This window comes from Ctenocephalides felis, unplaced genomic scaffold (genome assembly GCF_003426905.1).
Source record: "Ctenocephalides felis isolate EL2017-DRISC unplaced genomic scaffold, ASM342690v1 CF-g0.4_SCAFFOLD_01492, whole genome shotgun sequence".
In the NCBI taxonomy this organism is placed as follows: Eukaryota; Metazoa; Arthropoda; class Insecta; order Siphonaptera; family Pulicidae; genus Ctenocephalides; species Ctenocephalides felis.
Genome location: NW_020537646.1, coordinates 47,257,651 through 47,275,058, shown reverse-complemented (window position 1 = coordinate 47,275,058; position 17,408 = coordinate 47,257,651). Strand labels below are relative to the sequence as shown.

General features: G+C 29.1%; 1 protein-coding gene across 1 annotated transcript in view; it reads left to right on the top strand.

Annotated features, from left to right (window-relative positions):
* Nucleotides 1-17,408, top strand: part of LOC113371315 (kynurenine formamidase) — a gene marked incomplete at its 3' end in the record, with an annotated part of 156,028 nt that overhangs the window by 119,199 nt on the left and 19,421 nt on the right. The window contains exon 3 of the mRNA XM_026611948.1: nt 15,297-15,510. Within this exon, the coding sequence (XP_026467733.1) occupies nt 15,297-15,510 (214 nt within the window). The remainder of the gene's footprint in view (nt 1-15,296; nt 15,511-17,408) is intronic.

Here is a 17,408-nt window from a genome sequence, read left to right as displayed (position 1 = left end):
TTATTTATCAAGCCCTGCACATAGCTGATCTATGAATCATTTTCTTTTTTATGTGAACGTAATGCAATGATCAGCATCAAAATTACGATGTAATAAATTAACTATATATCAACGGCAACAGGCACATTTATAATTTGTTCAAATATTCCAAATTGTCAATTTGCATGTCTCAATCGTCTAATTTGCATGAAACACAATCTAGGTGAAATTAACCTTTCAAATACAGTATCTAGTTTGGGTAGATAATTTGGTATAGGTAGTAGTATAGAAATAGAAACCCGTTAAATTTACACAAAGTGGGAATTTTACCCGAATTTAATGCCTTTCGACAAGTTTGACATCCAACCTGATTATTTGAATCAATATTCGAAAAATCATTACTAAGAATTTGTTTTTGAATTTCATTTGATATTTCTAAGTCACTTTGAAACCAAAGTCGATCACACACAAAACATACATAGCCAAAGCTATCATTTGTAAATTGTTTTTCAAACAAATTTCGAGCATTCCTAAACAAATTAAAGTCTTTATATGGAAGTTCAAATACTTCATTTGACTCTAGCAAAAGATCAGTTCTTTTCATACTATTAGTCACATTATATACAGAATCATCAATTTGCAATTGACATGATATAGTGGCTGTATCAGAAAAAGTAACAGGGAAGTCGGGAAGCGTCAGCGTCCTTTAAGGTTAAGCTTTATTAACAGACGCTATATGTCGAATTATCATAGTTTTTAGTAATTGAGTAATAATAGTGAAAATTTTATTTGTTTCGTGTAATTATATGAGCCTGTGTTATAAATAATTAATATTATTTATCATAATACTCTAAAATTGAGTAATAATAGTGGAAATTCTATGTGTTCTATATAATATATGTGCGTGTGTGTTATAAATATTGCAGCCAACATATTGAAAGGGGTGCAGATATAAACGATGGTAATTAAAGCTTTCTGTATACTGTTATTTGAAATACTATGTTACTAGTACAAATAGAATTTTTAATTTAATGCTGACATTTCTACCCTGCCAGCTTATCCAGCAACCATGCCTAATTTTGTATCAAATGCTGTGTTGAAAGAGGATTGACAAAGAAGAAATGCTCTCCACTATGTTTGTTGGAGGAGCTTCAACTTGTGGAGGCTATTCTTCTGAGCAAAGATATCAAAACGCAATTGGTAATCAAAAGTTTATATAGATTCATTTTTATTTGTTAACTTTATCATATACTAAACAAACTTTCTCTTTAGATTCTGTATTTAGCCATCAGAGTCCAGCTATGAAAATCCATTTTGATGATGGTTTGGCCAAAGAATTTAGCTAGGGACGAGGAAAGGGCAAAAATAAATTGTTTGATCTAGTGCCTTGCGATGTCATCACAGGTAATTTATATATCTTATACTTATGATGTGTTGTAAATTATGAATAAAACTAATATATAATTAAATCCAGGAATTGCTTTGAAAAATTTGCCGCATGAGACATAGTTTGCTGTTTCAGGGGCTGCAAAATGCGGACTGCGACGTGCCAATAAATATTATACAAGGTATTTTGTGAGATGTGTACTATATGTTTTTCTTATTTACAAAAAATCGTGATTATTGACTGGTTAGTTGTATCAATATTAGTGCAAAATTTGTGCTGTGTACACATTTTTAGATGTAAAAAACCAAGTTTAATATTCACTCGTAATGACATCAAATTGTGTCGATATATTTGGAATTAGAGATTATTATAAATCTCTGTCTATTTTCATTGATGTATCGCTCTTAAAGAACTTACTCATATATATATATATATATATATATATATATATATATATATATACATACATATATACATATACGAGTATATGCATTTATTCATTTGCTTTCTATTTCAGGAGAGAAAATCAACCATAAACTAGGATTGAATGCCGAATTAATTATATTTTTAATATTGTAAAATAAGTTATTTTGAATTAAAGTTGTATATGTTAAATTTTGTAATAAATTAAATTTAATAAATTTAATAAATTAAATATATTAATTAGTTAAATTTATTTTGTAATAAAAATTTACTTTGTGAAATTGTGTTCTTTTATTTTATTTTTAATCCAAATTTATTTTTCATCTAAAAAGTAAAAAACAATTCCATAATTAAATCCTATTCATGTCCGTTTTATGTCCGGAATATTCCGCGCGGGATATCCTACAGGATGTCCCGTAGGTGCGACATATTAACATGTTTCGGATAAGGTCAGGATAAGCAGGATATCCGTAAGGCTATAGCAGGGACAATGAATGTCCGCGCGTGGATATCCTGTGGACATTTTCCAGGATGTCTTGTGTTGTCTGGGAATCTTGATCTTTCAGAGTTTGTAAGAGGTTTTGAACCTGCATTAATATTTATAATTACTATTAATTACTATTATAATAAATTAAAATTAGTCTCCATAGCCATCACAAAAGAGAAACATGTAAACTTTCTCTAAATTTTCAATAAAGAAATATTGTTTCCACAATTTCACTTATCATGTAATTGTGTTTGTAGAATTTCATGTAATTGAAATTAACATACGTTTATTAACTGCTTGTTTGTTTTGACTATTTCTCTGCCGATACAATTTCATTCTTTGAGTAACTGCAGTATCTGTCTTGCCTACAAAAAAAATTTCGATTTTAGTAATAACTTCAAAGGTATATATAGTAACCTCGAAAAACTCGAATAATACAAATTACTCCAAAAAACATGTTTTCAATCTCCACATCATTCAATTTTGGATTATTCACTCGCCTAATCCAAATCTCATACATCTATAATATTTTACTTTTTCATTTATAACCTATTGAAGAATTACAATATTACATTTTACATACCTTGTCATTCCTGTTGGAAAACCAAGTAATCTCACTGTTTTCTTATTTTCTACGCAACCAGGAACGTGACAAGTTATTTTTAACACCCTCACTGCACTTTTATAACTTTATATAGAAACTAGCTGACCCGGCAAACGTTGTTTTGCTAAATAAGGTATATTCTAAACCATTTCTAGAGAATCAAAAATATTAATACTTTAAGTGCATAAGGATGTGTTGTTTGAATGCTGTATACAATTAGGTATTATAAAAACAATAAACCCCATTAGTTTGTCTATATTTTGTCAATACAATCAAACTGCAAGTTTTATACACTTTCTATAGAAAACATCGTATAATCCAATCCGAGTCTTTTTTGGTCTTTCGGCTTATTAATTACGTTTCAAGTTTTTCAGATTCTTCTTGGATTCTGGATTTCGTGTATAATTGTAAATAATACTACTGAGCTTATACAAAATTTTCAAATTTTTGCGAGGAGAGATGAAAAATGAATTAAGTATTTCTTCTTTGACCTGCTTTTTGAAATGTTTCAAGTTACATTCGATGAATTAAAGTAAATTTAATAAAAAGTATATATGTAGAGCAGGGCGAGGCACAAAGGTCCAATTTGACTTTGAGCAAATATGAACCATAACAATTATATCACAACTAATAAGACATATCAAACGAACAATTATCTGACCACGTTCAGTAAATTGACTTCTACTTCATCATTGTAGAAATGTGCTTTTTTGATGTCTTCTAAAAATTTGTTATCTATACCTTTTTATCCTATATGCGGGGTAACTTGTAACGGGCAGGTGGCAAAAGGTTTAAAGCCTTATTATAATTTTAAAGGTATTTTACAAAATAATTACATTTTTAAATAATGCTAAAACTACCAACGGAAGAAAATGGATTTTCAAAGATTATGGAATTATGGATTTTCAAAGATTACCGTTTATCTCTCCCATTTCAAAGATTATCGTTTTCAAATCAAGTTTGTAGCTGCTATACATCTTTTTTCCTCTACTTTCAAATATTGTTGTTAAACAATGCTTAACTTTACTGATTTTTGGCACATCGGTGGTGGATCTTTTTAATCACGAACCTTCATATATTAATATCTATTCTGCGATAAATTCTGGGAAATTATAATTGGAAAAATGTTATTCGACAAAATGTCCATTTGATCGATACCAAGTTTAGGTTCTGAATTTAAATAAGATAAATAAAAAATAATATAACCTAGAAAATGTTTTATAAATACCAATGAGTATATAATTATACAAATGAGATCTTTCAGAGCACCGTGTTTGAGAAAAATATGCAAAAAAGTGCATTTTCATATTAACATATCAAAAAAGTTTATATTTTGAGTCTCTAGTAACACTTGTGGCCCGTTTACTAACGTTTTTGTATATAAATAAAACTACAAATAAAACTACTTACTACAAATTTATCATAAATAAATAATATTCGCGTAAAACATCATATTAAACGTAATTGAACATCATCTGTCAAAAGCGTTTGACATTTCACGAAATTGCCACCGTCCATTGTTTTATTTAAATTACGCTTCTACAAAAATTTTCAAATTAAAAACGTAAAGTTTCTACGCGGATTTGAAATAATTTCTCACCTTTTGGACTTTCTCTGGATTGGCACGAATTTTTCAAGACTAAGACTGGCCAAATCGATTCAGCCGTTTTCGAGTTTTATTCGGACATTTGAAAGAGAGCTCCATTTTTATATATAAGATTTTATCTAAAAGAACTACGAACGTAATGGGGATTTACGAGATTTACCGGCACAGTCGCATAGTATAGGGTTTAGCGTTCGACTTACGCATGACGGGAATGGATACTCGCGACATCTGCGCTAACTAGCGTCGTAAGCTTCAACTTCACGTTGACGTTACAATTTCCGTTACATTTGTACGGATTTACACCCATGTCGCGCCTAAAGAACTTTTACTTCAATAAATATATATTCGACATTTCAACCTCTCTCACCTTCTTCTCTTGTAAACTAATTATTTCTATTGAATACCTTAAAAAACTTAGCAACTTTACTCGTCAATACTAAGCATAGTCACTGCAATAAAACCACCTTATTTGGCAGGAGATTTTTTTATCTCGATAATATACCAGCGCGCTCGTCGAGCGTTGCTGTAGCTAAAATCTACAAATACGTTTGAACTGATTTAGCATCCTAGCATCTTCTAAAGTAAAGTTTTTTGATGAGCTCGACGAATCATATAGCGTATACGATATGACGAAAATTGAATTAAGTGAGATTATGATGAGAAATAAAGCAAACACATTTTTGCCCTCGTAAATCGTACGTAATCGCAACACAGTAGCAATACTATGAGAGACCTGTTCTCTCAAGATGTCATTAAACATTTTCGATATAATTAATATGTTTAGTGATATGAAAAACTGTCGAATAAAATAAATATAAGCAAATACTTTGAAATTCATTGAAAAAATGTATTATAAAATACAGGATACAAACATATTACCAAATGACAAAGAAATATTAAATATATCTGCTTTATAATTTTATTAGTATTTATCGGTAACATTTCAAAAATTTAAATTTCAACACAAGAAATATAATTTTGTATAAGGCGCATTCTATTTTTAAACTTTGTACATTTTGTCTTAAGGCATACAACTTAGCTCATTAGTGAACGCGTGAATAATTGACTTAATCTGCAAGAACTGAGAACTGTTAAAAAATGAGCAACAATAAAAAATTTATGAAATTTTTAATAGTTTGTTTCAAAAATAGAATATTCCCTTTAACTAATAACTAATCAATGCGATTTCTAATTGATACCTTGCGAACAAACATAAAATATCTGCACTTATAATAATTAAATTCAGAATATTTCATTCCACTTTGTGTTCTATAAATGAATTTATTTAACAAATTTGGTCTTTAACGATAATAATCAGTACAAAACTGAACGCAACATATATGATATGTTTTCAAAGGGCGAGGCTTATTATTTCATCTCCTAAAACTTATTGAAGTTTTGATAATTAACAACTCATTGTGTTCTATAAATGAATTTATTTAACAAAGGGTATGGGCGCTTTGCCATACAGAATCGGCCCCATCCTGGTATTTAAATAATTTATACGCCATTTTAAAGGTCTTTTTGAAAAAAAAAACGATATACCAATTTTCACCTTATGGCCGAGATATCATTGAAAATATGTGAAAATGGCCCCTTTTTTCAAACTATCTTTTTGGCGTAACCATAAAAGATATTGAAAAAAAAATTTACGTGGTTCTATTCATATTAGCTTAGGCCACATTATGTAGAACAATCAATGCCAAATAATCAATTATTATTAGCTGAAAAAGATAAAATAATATTTCAATTGATGTTTTCCGGTAGTGCGTTCAGTTGGACCACCTTCTAATTAGCGTTATTCGAAAGCTTATTGTTTTTTCTTTTAGTACTGAAAATATTGTTCAAATCAATTTTGTGAAACACATTGAAAAATTGAAAAAACCGGAGCCAGTACACTCGCGCGTAACACTAATAGTCCTACAATTGCATGCAATTCGTTCGGACGCGAAGCAGTGCGCGATGCCCCCGAAACGATTCTTCAGAAAATCTGAATGCGAAAATATTTATTTTATAGTTATATATGTTTTGTTGCATTGTTGATATATGTTTCATTATATCATTATTTTATATGTATACATTTAACTATATATACTTATATGTGTACATATAAAATAATGATATTATGAAACATTGTAATTTCAACAAACCCAAGAAACGTTTTTTTTATTAATAGTTGTAACAATGTATTAATAAAGCCCTTGTTGTGACCTATCTTTATCAGCACTACAAAACTAAAAAGAAAATGGCAAATGGTGATATAAAATTTTCTGAATTGTTATTTAAAAAATTTTATAATATATTCGTCATTTGATGTAGCATCTTTCTTTATAGTTTTTCCATAATTTACAAAAAGTATTACTGAAAGTATTCTAATAATCATTATATTCATAATATAAAACGTTTTAATTTATTTCGAAAATTATATGATTTTTTAATGTTTGTATTTTTGTGTGGTTTATGTGAATATTTGTGATATTTCAAACTAATTTCTATTAGCTAATTTGCAATTATAATACAGTGATATTTTTAATTTTCCGTAGTATATATTGTTGAGAATTGTGTTCTTTATAATTATAAATAATAGTCATAAGTAAATTCCTTTGAACGATGTATACTCCCAAGTAACGGTAAATGTTGCGAATATTTTGTACATCTGCCAGACAACCCTTAATAAAAGTTTATGATAGCTCATGTACCTTCGGCGAGCTATCATAAAACTAGAAATATTGGAAATATTTTAAAAATGTAAAAATATAAGTTAGTTAGTCCTGAACTCTTGAACAAGCAACAACTAAAATATTATAATAAAGCGCTAAATAAATTTTTGTATCTAAATAAATTCTTTGATTTCACACACTTCCAGAAGAGCTACAAATGTTCCAATTCTCGTCGTTAAGTATTCCAAATAAAACTATAATCTACTGAAGAAGTTATTAAAAATTGGTTACATTTAATCATTAATTAGTAAATTCATTACTAACGTCTCTTCATTTGGTGGCAGCTTAATCGAATCCAACTCCGTGATAAGAGTACAAATTAATAAATAAATTAAAAAACATTAAAACAAAAAGTGTGTGAAAATTAAGCAAACTCTTAAAATTATCAAGTGATACAAAAATAAAGTGCTCATCAAATAAATCGATCAACATCTATATAAAAATCATCAAAATAATTCTAATAAAAAATAATAACTGGAAGATTTAATAAGAAAAGTTATAACAAGTGGAAGATTTTGAAGTTTAGAACGTGGGACCAAATCAGAACTTAAATCTACAACCCCGGAGCGACGATCAAGGTGAACAAAACCCTCTATCATAATCAAAAGGAATTCAAGTAAGAAAATTCATATATTATTACAAATTCAAGATGGAGAACCAATCTACAATTTTGAATGAAAACTTATTAGATTTAAATTTAGCCTTAGCTATATTACCAAATTTTATTGAAAATGAAACTGATGTACGTATTTTTATTGATGTATGTGATTCACTGAATGAAAACTCAAAGGCCAGTGAATCACAAAAACTATTTTTAACCATAAAAAGTAAATTCCCACCTCATGTACTAATAAAAATAATACGTAACAAAATTTCTTGCTGGGACTCATTAAAATCATTTTTGTATAAAGAATATACGGAAAAAACTCCTGTATCAATCCTTCTTGCAGAGTTGCTAAATTATAAACAAAAACCCAATGAATCGGTAAAATCTTTTAGTGAAAGAATTAATAAACTATTGTACAGAATTTATGATAAAGATTGTGATACACACGATCAGACAGTCGCGAATAATTTACAAAATATTTATAATGAAATGGCTCTCAGAACTTTTCTCAATGGACTGAAAATGCCGTTGAAAAATTTAGTAAAATGTTGTAGATTCGATAATTTAAATGACGCTATAGATTTTGCCATTGCCGAGGATACCGATTCATCCTCAATTTTAATATGTGATTTTTGCAATAAAATGGGGCATAGCAGTGGTAATTGTTTTTTCAAAGCCGAACATAAAAATTCACAGATAATTTGCAATTATTGTAAAAAATTCTGTCATACGATTGATCAATGTAGACATCCCAATCGTAAAAACTTTTTCCAACAAACTCAAATCCCTACGGTTCCGCAAATAAAACAGGAAAGTTGTTTATCTATTAATAATTCTAATCCGATAGCTGAAAATAATGAATTCCAATCGAATGCACCTTTCTCAAGTTCAAAAAACTCGCCAGAGCCCGTTCCGGGACGGGCATCCATGTAAATAGCAATTGTAACAATATAAATTTAAATTTTCCGAACAGTTATGAATCAATCATTTTAGAAACTACACAGCTACCAAATACTTTTCATAATTTTTTAATAGACAGCGGTAGTGACATATCATTAATTAAAGTTCATAACATTGATAAAGAAACTCTTGTATACACAGATAAAAAAATTGAACTAATTGGAATAACATCAAATTCATTAACAACCCATGGCGTTTCTTATATTAACTTTAAATTTTCCGAACAAAATACAGAATTTCCGTTTCAAGTTGTATCAAATCTCCCAATTAAATATTCAGGAATCATCGGTAAAGATTTTTTATTAAAATTTAAAGCAAAAATTAATTATCATTCTAAATTATTTTCACTAGAATTTCGAAAAACATTTAATCCCTCCTCGATCCGAAACAACATTAAAAATCGAAACTGCATTAAACGACGAAGCAGTATGTTTTTCAAAACAATATGAAAACGGATTGATATTAGCTAACTGTATTGTAAAACCTATTGAAAATTGTTTTTTTATAAATGTTATTAATCCTACGTCAGATCGTCAATTCCTTAATTCAAAAGACGTAAACTTCGAGTTATTAAGCAACTTTGATATAATCGACTCTATAAATCTTAATAAAAGTAAATCTATCAAATCTAACCAAGAATCAATCGATTTTCAATGTTTGTTCAATAACGTAAATTACAACGACACAATTGATGACAATGACAAGAATCAAAGAGTACAAAAAGTTTTACAATGCATAAAAACTAATCACATGACAAATCTCGAAAAAGATTCAATTTTAAATATTTGTACAAAATTTCATGATCTGTTTTATTTAGAAAACGACAAACTGACATATACAAATACGATTACTCATAGTATCCCCGTCGAAAATGCCGAAAAACCCATATACATAAAACCCTACAGATTACCGCACGCTCATAAAACAGAAATTCACCGACAAGTTTCACAGATGTTAGCAGACGATATTATTCAAAACTCGCAAAGTCCCTGGAATTTTCCTTTAATTATTGTCCCCAAAAAACCTGATACTGACGGAAATAAAAAATGGAGGATTTGCGTCGATTTCAGAAAATTAAACGCAATTACAAAATCGGACGCTTTCCCACTACCAAACATCACTGACATTATTGACCAACTAGGTAACTCACGATTTTTTACGACTCTAGATTTAGCTCAAGGCTTTCATCAAATTTTACTAAATAAAACTGACCGAGAAAAAACTGCATTTTCTACTGACTTCGGTCATTTTGAGTATAAACGGTTACCGTTTGGACTTAAGGGCGGACCGGCGACTTTACAGAGACTGACCAATACAGTCTTGTCGGGCATACAAGAAATTAGAACTCTAGTTTATATGGACGACATAATAGTTTACGGGAAAACACTTGAAGAACATAATACCAAATTACTAGAAGTGCTAGAAAAATTACGACAATACAATCTAAAATTGCAACCCGATAAGTGTCATTTTTTGAAACACGAAATTACGTATTTAGGCCATATTATCGGTGCACACGGTGTGTCTGATAAAATTTCCTCAGTAAAAAACTTTCCCACTCCTTCCAATCAAAAAGAAATAAAAATATTTTTAGGATTGTCCGGTTACTACCGCAAATTTATACAAAATTACTCTCGAATTGCATTACCTCTAACCGAATTATTAAAAAAGGACGCAAAATTTAATTGGACCCAAGAGTGTGAACTTGCATTTAATGAACTTAAACAAAAACTAATAAATCCACCTTTACTCCAGTATCCCGACTTCGATCGAGAATTTTCATTAACCACGGACGCAAGCGGTTTTGCATTAGGCGCGGTTCTATCTCAAAATGTCGAAGGAAAAGAATTACCAATTGCATATGCATCGCGAACCTTGCACCCCGCAGAAAAAAATTATTCTACTATAGACAAAGAACTTTTAGCAATCGTATGGAGCATAAAACATTTCCGACCTTACCTTTATGGTAAACCATTCAAACTGTACACCGATCACATGCCCCTTATTTACTTGTACAAATGTAAAGATCCAAATTCACGGCAAATGCGCTGGAGGCTTTTTTTAGAAGAATATGAATTCGATATAATTTATAAATCTGGATCATCTAATACGAATGCCGATAGTTTATCTCGCTCATTGTTTGATATTCAAGAATTAGCATCTAATGAAAATACTTCACCTATTCCTATCGATTCTAAACCAAAATTATCTCTTCTATGCAGATGCAATTTTAATTCCGAAATTAATTTTGAAAATTTTTTAAATACTATTAAAACCTCGGTTATAATTAATAACAATATCGAGGAATCGAATGAAGTTTTTCTCACATCTCTAAAACATGAAGAATCCGCGTTGATATTCGTGATAAAAAACCAAACTCCCGATGATAAATTAACTAAATATTTCGATTTTTTCCAACATAGTAACATTAATAACAATTTGGCTAATTACGGAACACACGATTTTTTCAACTTAAACTACTCTCAAAAACAAATTTTCTACTCAATTGTAAATAACATGAATTCCCAGCCAACACTTGAAGATTTTTTCCATTGCCTCTTAAATCTAAAAGCTCATTTAATTCAAGAAAATATTAAATCCATTGCTATTCCAGCTCCCGCACAATTTCAAAGTTTTTGCCACATACCAATAGAAAATTTTAGAATTTTATTACGATACATTTTCAGAAACACCGACATAAAATTAAAAATTTATTATGACAAAATTATTGAAAACCTAACACCGGATGAGATAAGTAAGATTTTAAACCAATTTCATAGATCACAATATACGGGAGGTCATCTGGGCCATAAAAAAACATTCAGCAGAATACGTAGCATATACAAATGGCCAAAAATGCGAAAACAAATTAAATCATATGTAAGTAAATGTCCTGATTGTCAAAAAAATAAAGTATGTAAGAAAACAAGGCAACCTTTAGTTATAACAACAACAGCCCGCGAGCCTTTCGAAAAAATTTGTATTGATATTTGCGGCCCTTACCCCGTTTCTGACTCCGAAAATAAATATTTGTTGACATTTATATGCGACTTAACGAAATATGCAGGCGCGATCCCCATTTGTAACCAAGAAAGTTCGACAGTCGCAAATGCATTCGTTTCAGAAATTATTTTAAAATTCGGCTTTCCTAAGGAAATTCTATCTGATCAAGGCACCACGTTTACTAGCAATTTATTCAAGGACGTTTGCAAATTACTAAAAATTAAAAAGATAACAACTTCCCCGTACAGACCTGAGTCGAATGGCTCATGTGAAAGGATCCACAGGGATTATATTCAAAACTTGAGATCTTATATTAACAAAACCCAAACAGATTGGGACAAATGCATAAAATACGCAGTTTTTATCCATAATACAACTATACATAACGCGACAAATTACACACCTTTCGAGTTAGTTTTTGGTAGGAAAATAGAATTACCACTGTCTATAGCAAAACCTATATTTCAATATAACTACGACACTTACGTTAATGAGTTAAAATCGCGGTTATCGCACGCGAATAGTTTCGCTCGACAGAATTTACTGAGTAATAAAGAAAAAACTAAAAGTAATTATGATCAAAATTTGAATCCTGAAACCTTTGAGATCGATGAGTATGTGCTTTTGAGAGATGAAACTCCGTATCCGCGGCGATGCAAAAAACTTTTGCCCCTATGGAAAGGTCCCTTTAAAATATTAAAAACCGATAGTATAAATAGTACCATTTTGATCCATAATAAACATGTACAAGTGCACAACAACAAATTGAAAAAGTTTATACCAAACGAGTAAAGTAACATAATCTTTATCAAATTTTCTAAAAAAAAAAAAAAAATCTTATTATTGAATTGCATTTAATTAATTTGATAAATCTCATAGAATAATGTTAATTATCACATAAATCAAATTATCAATTAAATTTTATTGATTAAATAAAAATAATATTTCTTTTCACAAATAAATTAAATCTAAAATATGTAATGTAAATGTAAATCTAGAATTTAAAAAAAATAGTCCAATTTATAATATTAATGTTAAGGTTTAGCTAAGTGTTTTGATTTACTAAAATATAAATAAAAATTGATGTCTTTAGTTGTTATATCCATTATGCATCAACTCATAGTTATTAAGATAAAGATTTTAGTTATTAATGTACCAGTAAATTACAACCTGAAATTCGCTAATGTTATGTAATAAGCCGAGGACGGCTTAATTTTCACGATGGAGGTGTTGAGAATTGTGTTCTTTATAATTATAAATAATAGTCATAAGTAAATTCCTTTGAACGATGTATACTCCCAAGTAACGGTAAATGTTGCGAATATTTTGTACATCTGCCAGACAACCCTTAATAAAAGTTTATGATAGCTCATGTACCTTCGGCGAGCTATCATAAAACTAGAAATATTGGAAATATTTTAAAAATGTAAAAATATAAGTTAGTCCTGAACTCTTGAACAAGCAACAACTAAAATATTATAATAAAGCGCTAAATAAATTTTTGTATCTAAATAAATTCTTTGATTTCACACACTTCCAGAAGAGCTACAAATGTTCCAATTCTCGTCGTTAAGTATTCCAAATAAAACTATAATCTACTCAAGAAGTTATTAAAAATTGGTTACATTTAATCATTAATTAGTAAATTCATTACTAACGTCTCTTCAATATATAGGGTGAGTTATTGTAATCGTTCAAAAATCGAAAATTTTTGCATATCTTCACGTTTCGAAGATTTCTCAACATTTTTGTAATACAATATAAAAAATTTATGTGTGTGTCTGTGTATTTGTGTTCCATTTATGTACGAATGTATAAATACCATTATTTATTTACGATTGCCGGCGCACGGATCAACCGATTGGGAGACGTACCGATTAGTTTTTGGCAAAGACATATCCAGCCCTTTCGGAGATACGGAGTAAAGATAGAAATCGAGTTTTTGACAGAACGAAGAATCTGATTTGAATGAGAAAAAAGCTTTTTCTTGTTTGGACGACAAGATTATTTTGGGCAAATAGCAAAAAAACAATTTTTTAATTTCAAAACATATTTTTTTAATATCGAAAATAATTCGGATTTCAATTTTGATTCTAGCTAAAATTTTCTAGTAAAAAAGATCTCTGATATTCTTCAGATAAATAATTTTAACTTTTCCATTCAGTTTATGTAATTTTTAGAAATATTAGATAATATTCTTCATCATAACTCCGCTTCATTGGGTTTTGTTCATTTACTTTTCAGGCAAACATATACAGACGTCATAGTCCAATTTATAAGCTCTTATACTTTGTTCATAAATTTGAATAATGAATGTTACAGTATTTATAATAATATATTTGAAAGCATTTGATATTCTTCGAATACTTTATTACGGACCCTTAAGGCACGATGCCATACACCACTAGTTTCAGTGTTTTAATTAACATAGTATAACGAATAATGCCTAAGAATTGCAAAATCTATGTGTTTACAGATATATAACTATTTAATAAATATTTTCGCATTCAGAATTTCTGAAGAATCGTTTCGGGGGCATCGCGCACTGCTTCGCGTCCGAACGAATTGCATGCAATTGTAGGACTATTAGTGTTACGCGCGGGTGTACTGGCTCCGGTTTTTTCAATTTTTCAATGTGTTCCACAAAATTGATTTGAACAATATTTTCAGTACTAAAAGAAAAAACAATAAGCTTTCGAATAACGCTAATTTCGAATAACGAAGGTGGTCCAACTGAACGCACTACCGGAAAACATCAATTAAAAAATTATTTTATCTTTTTTAGCTAATAATAATTGATTATTTGGCATCGATTGTTCTACATAATGTGGCCTAAGCCAATATGAATAGAACCACGTAATTTTTTTTCCATATCTTTTATGGTTACGCCAAAAAGTGAGTTTGAAAAAAGGGGCCACTTTCACATATTTTCAATGAATCTCGGCCATAAGGTGAGATACAAAGTTGAAAATTGGTATATCGGTTTTCTTCAAAAAGACCTTTAAAATGGCGTATAAATTATTTAAATACCAGGGTGGGGCCGATTATGTATGCCAAAGCGCCCATACCCTTTGGTCTTTAACGATAATCAGTACAAAACTGAACGCAACATATATGATATGTTTTCAAAGGGCGAAGCTTATTATTTCATCTTTTAAAACTCATTGAAGATTTGACAATTAATAACTCTTCGTAGCCCTAAAATAATTTAGGATGTTCGTTCTAGTACTGACAAGAAAGAATTACAATTTTTACTAAAAGTGAAATTAGCACTATTCTCAACTAATATAATTCGAGCAATTTTCAATATTCAAAATCAGTTAAAACAACTTTGGCATAAAGGTAAACACAATTATCCGTTAAGTCAATAATAATCATCTTGAATTTGGCTCACGTACTCACAGACACACGCATCTATTGATTTTGTTTGTATTATCTTTTTTCCTGATTCTAATGTTTAAAATATGAAATTTCAAAATAACTTAACTAGTATATTTCTAAATTCATTCATTTTATTTAGATGCACCATGGCTTATTTATATTCATGGAGGCTATTGGCAAGAGTTATCCAGGGATTTGTCAAGCTACCCAGTTCAACCCTTGGTTAGTGCAGGAATACGCACTGTAATCGCTGGTTATGATCTATGTCCAAATATTTCGCTCTCACTTATTGTTTCACAGATAAAAGAAACAGCTTTATTTTGCCTTGAAAATGCTTATTCTATGGGTTCCAGGTGTGTTGATCATATACATATATATATATATATATATATATATATATATATATATATATATATATATATATATATATATATATATATTGAAATGAATAAAACAGCCAATGCGTCAAATGTAAACAATTTATTTTATTGAAATATTATATTGAAATATTATATATGAAAGTTCCCAATACATTAGCAAGAGAATGAATCAACATATTTATAATTCAAAAAACCCTAGACAATTTAAAACAATGTTTTCTGAGCACATTATTAATTTCAAACAATCGTTTAATACTGACAATCCTATAATTTTATATAACGAAAAAAATGTAGACCTTAGAAGATTTTCCGAATCATGTTTTATCTTTTTAAATTCAAATTGTGTTAACAAACGCAGTTCTTCTAGCTTACCCTCAGAAAGTTATCAAAATATAATTAATTTCTGTAAATCTGACTCCATACTACGCGCCTGATATCCCTTTCCCACATGCACGCGTGTTGGTCGCATAGCCGTCTAAACGTCTCTCGACGCAATCTTAGTCCATTCGTGTTGCTATGCTATTTTTTGAAAACAAATAATTATGTATTTTATACAATTTTACATTTACCTTTTTCGGTCTTTTCTTAAATTATTTTTGTTTTCCTACAGTAGTGTCATGTGATTGTGGTGTTGTAAAATGTTTAAGTAAAGTGTGTTTTTTCATGATCTGGTGTGTATAATTCGTTGTTTTTTCAATTAATTTTTCCATTGTATAAATTCATTTTTTTAAAACTTTTTCTTTATATTGTGAATTTCTTTTAGCTGAATGATGAGACACATCTAGTCTCGAAACGTATAAAAAATAAAATGAATTGTTTACATTCGACGCATTGGCTGTTTTATTCATTTCAATATGTTTCAACGTCGAACAAAAAATCATCAAGATATCACTCCTAGGCCTTTAGAGGAAAATATTTTTTCAAAATCATCAAGACATATACATATATATATATATATATATATATATACATATATATATATATATATATATATATATATTGTATGATTCAGAATTTGATGTTGACATATGTATTAACAAAGTCTAATAATCGGGCATAACATCAATAAAAAAACATGAATTTCTTTCAAAAATTTATTCTAAATCCATACGTTTCGGCTATAATCCTAGCCTTCATTTAGTGGAAACTAAAAATAAAATTAAAAACTAAAATAATTCAATTGGAGTGAAAAGAAAAAATAAAATAGTAAATAGTACTTACAATCAGTAAATCTTAGTGTTAAATTGGAAAATTTTAATAATCCATGGTATCAGGATATGGTAATGCACTACACTATGTATTATAAACATTAAACTTGAAATTACACAATATTTTTACAAAATACTAATTTTAAAAAATCACAAATGGATAGTGTGTTATTCGTAGACTGGTTGAAGATACAATGAAGAAAAACATTTTTAAAAAATATTTTTACCAAGATTATACAAATGTGTGGAACGAATTGCGAATCCTTTGCGCGACGCTTTTATTGTTTTGTAAGAAATTTGGAAATGTTAATGCTAAATAAAAGAGATTTGTGTCGCACAGCGTGTTAAGTTCATTCCGTTTATTTATTGTCTTATTGTTATAAATAGTTAAAAAAGATCCCTCTATAATTCTTAGTTTGAATAAATTTTGTTCGAATTGTAGTACAGTCCGGTTAGAAAAGTCCATATTGTGTTTTAAAGTATAAATTATACCCGAAACGTATCGATTTAAAATAAATTTTTGAAAGAAATTCATGTTTTTTATTGATGTTATGCCCGATTATTAGACTTTGTTAATATATATATATACATATATATATATATATATATATATATATATATATATATATATATATATATATATATATATATATATATATATTG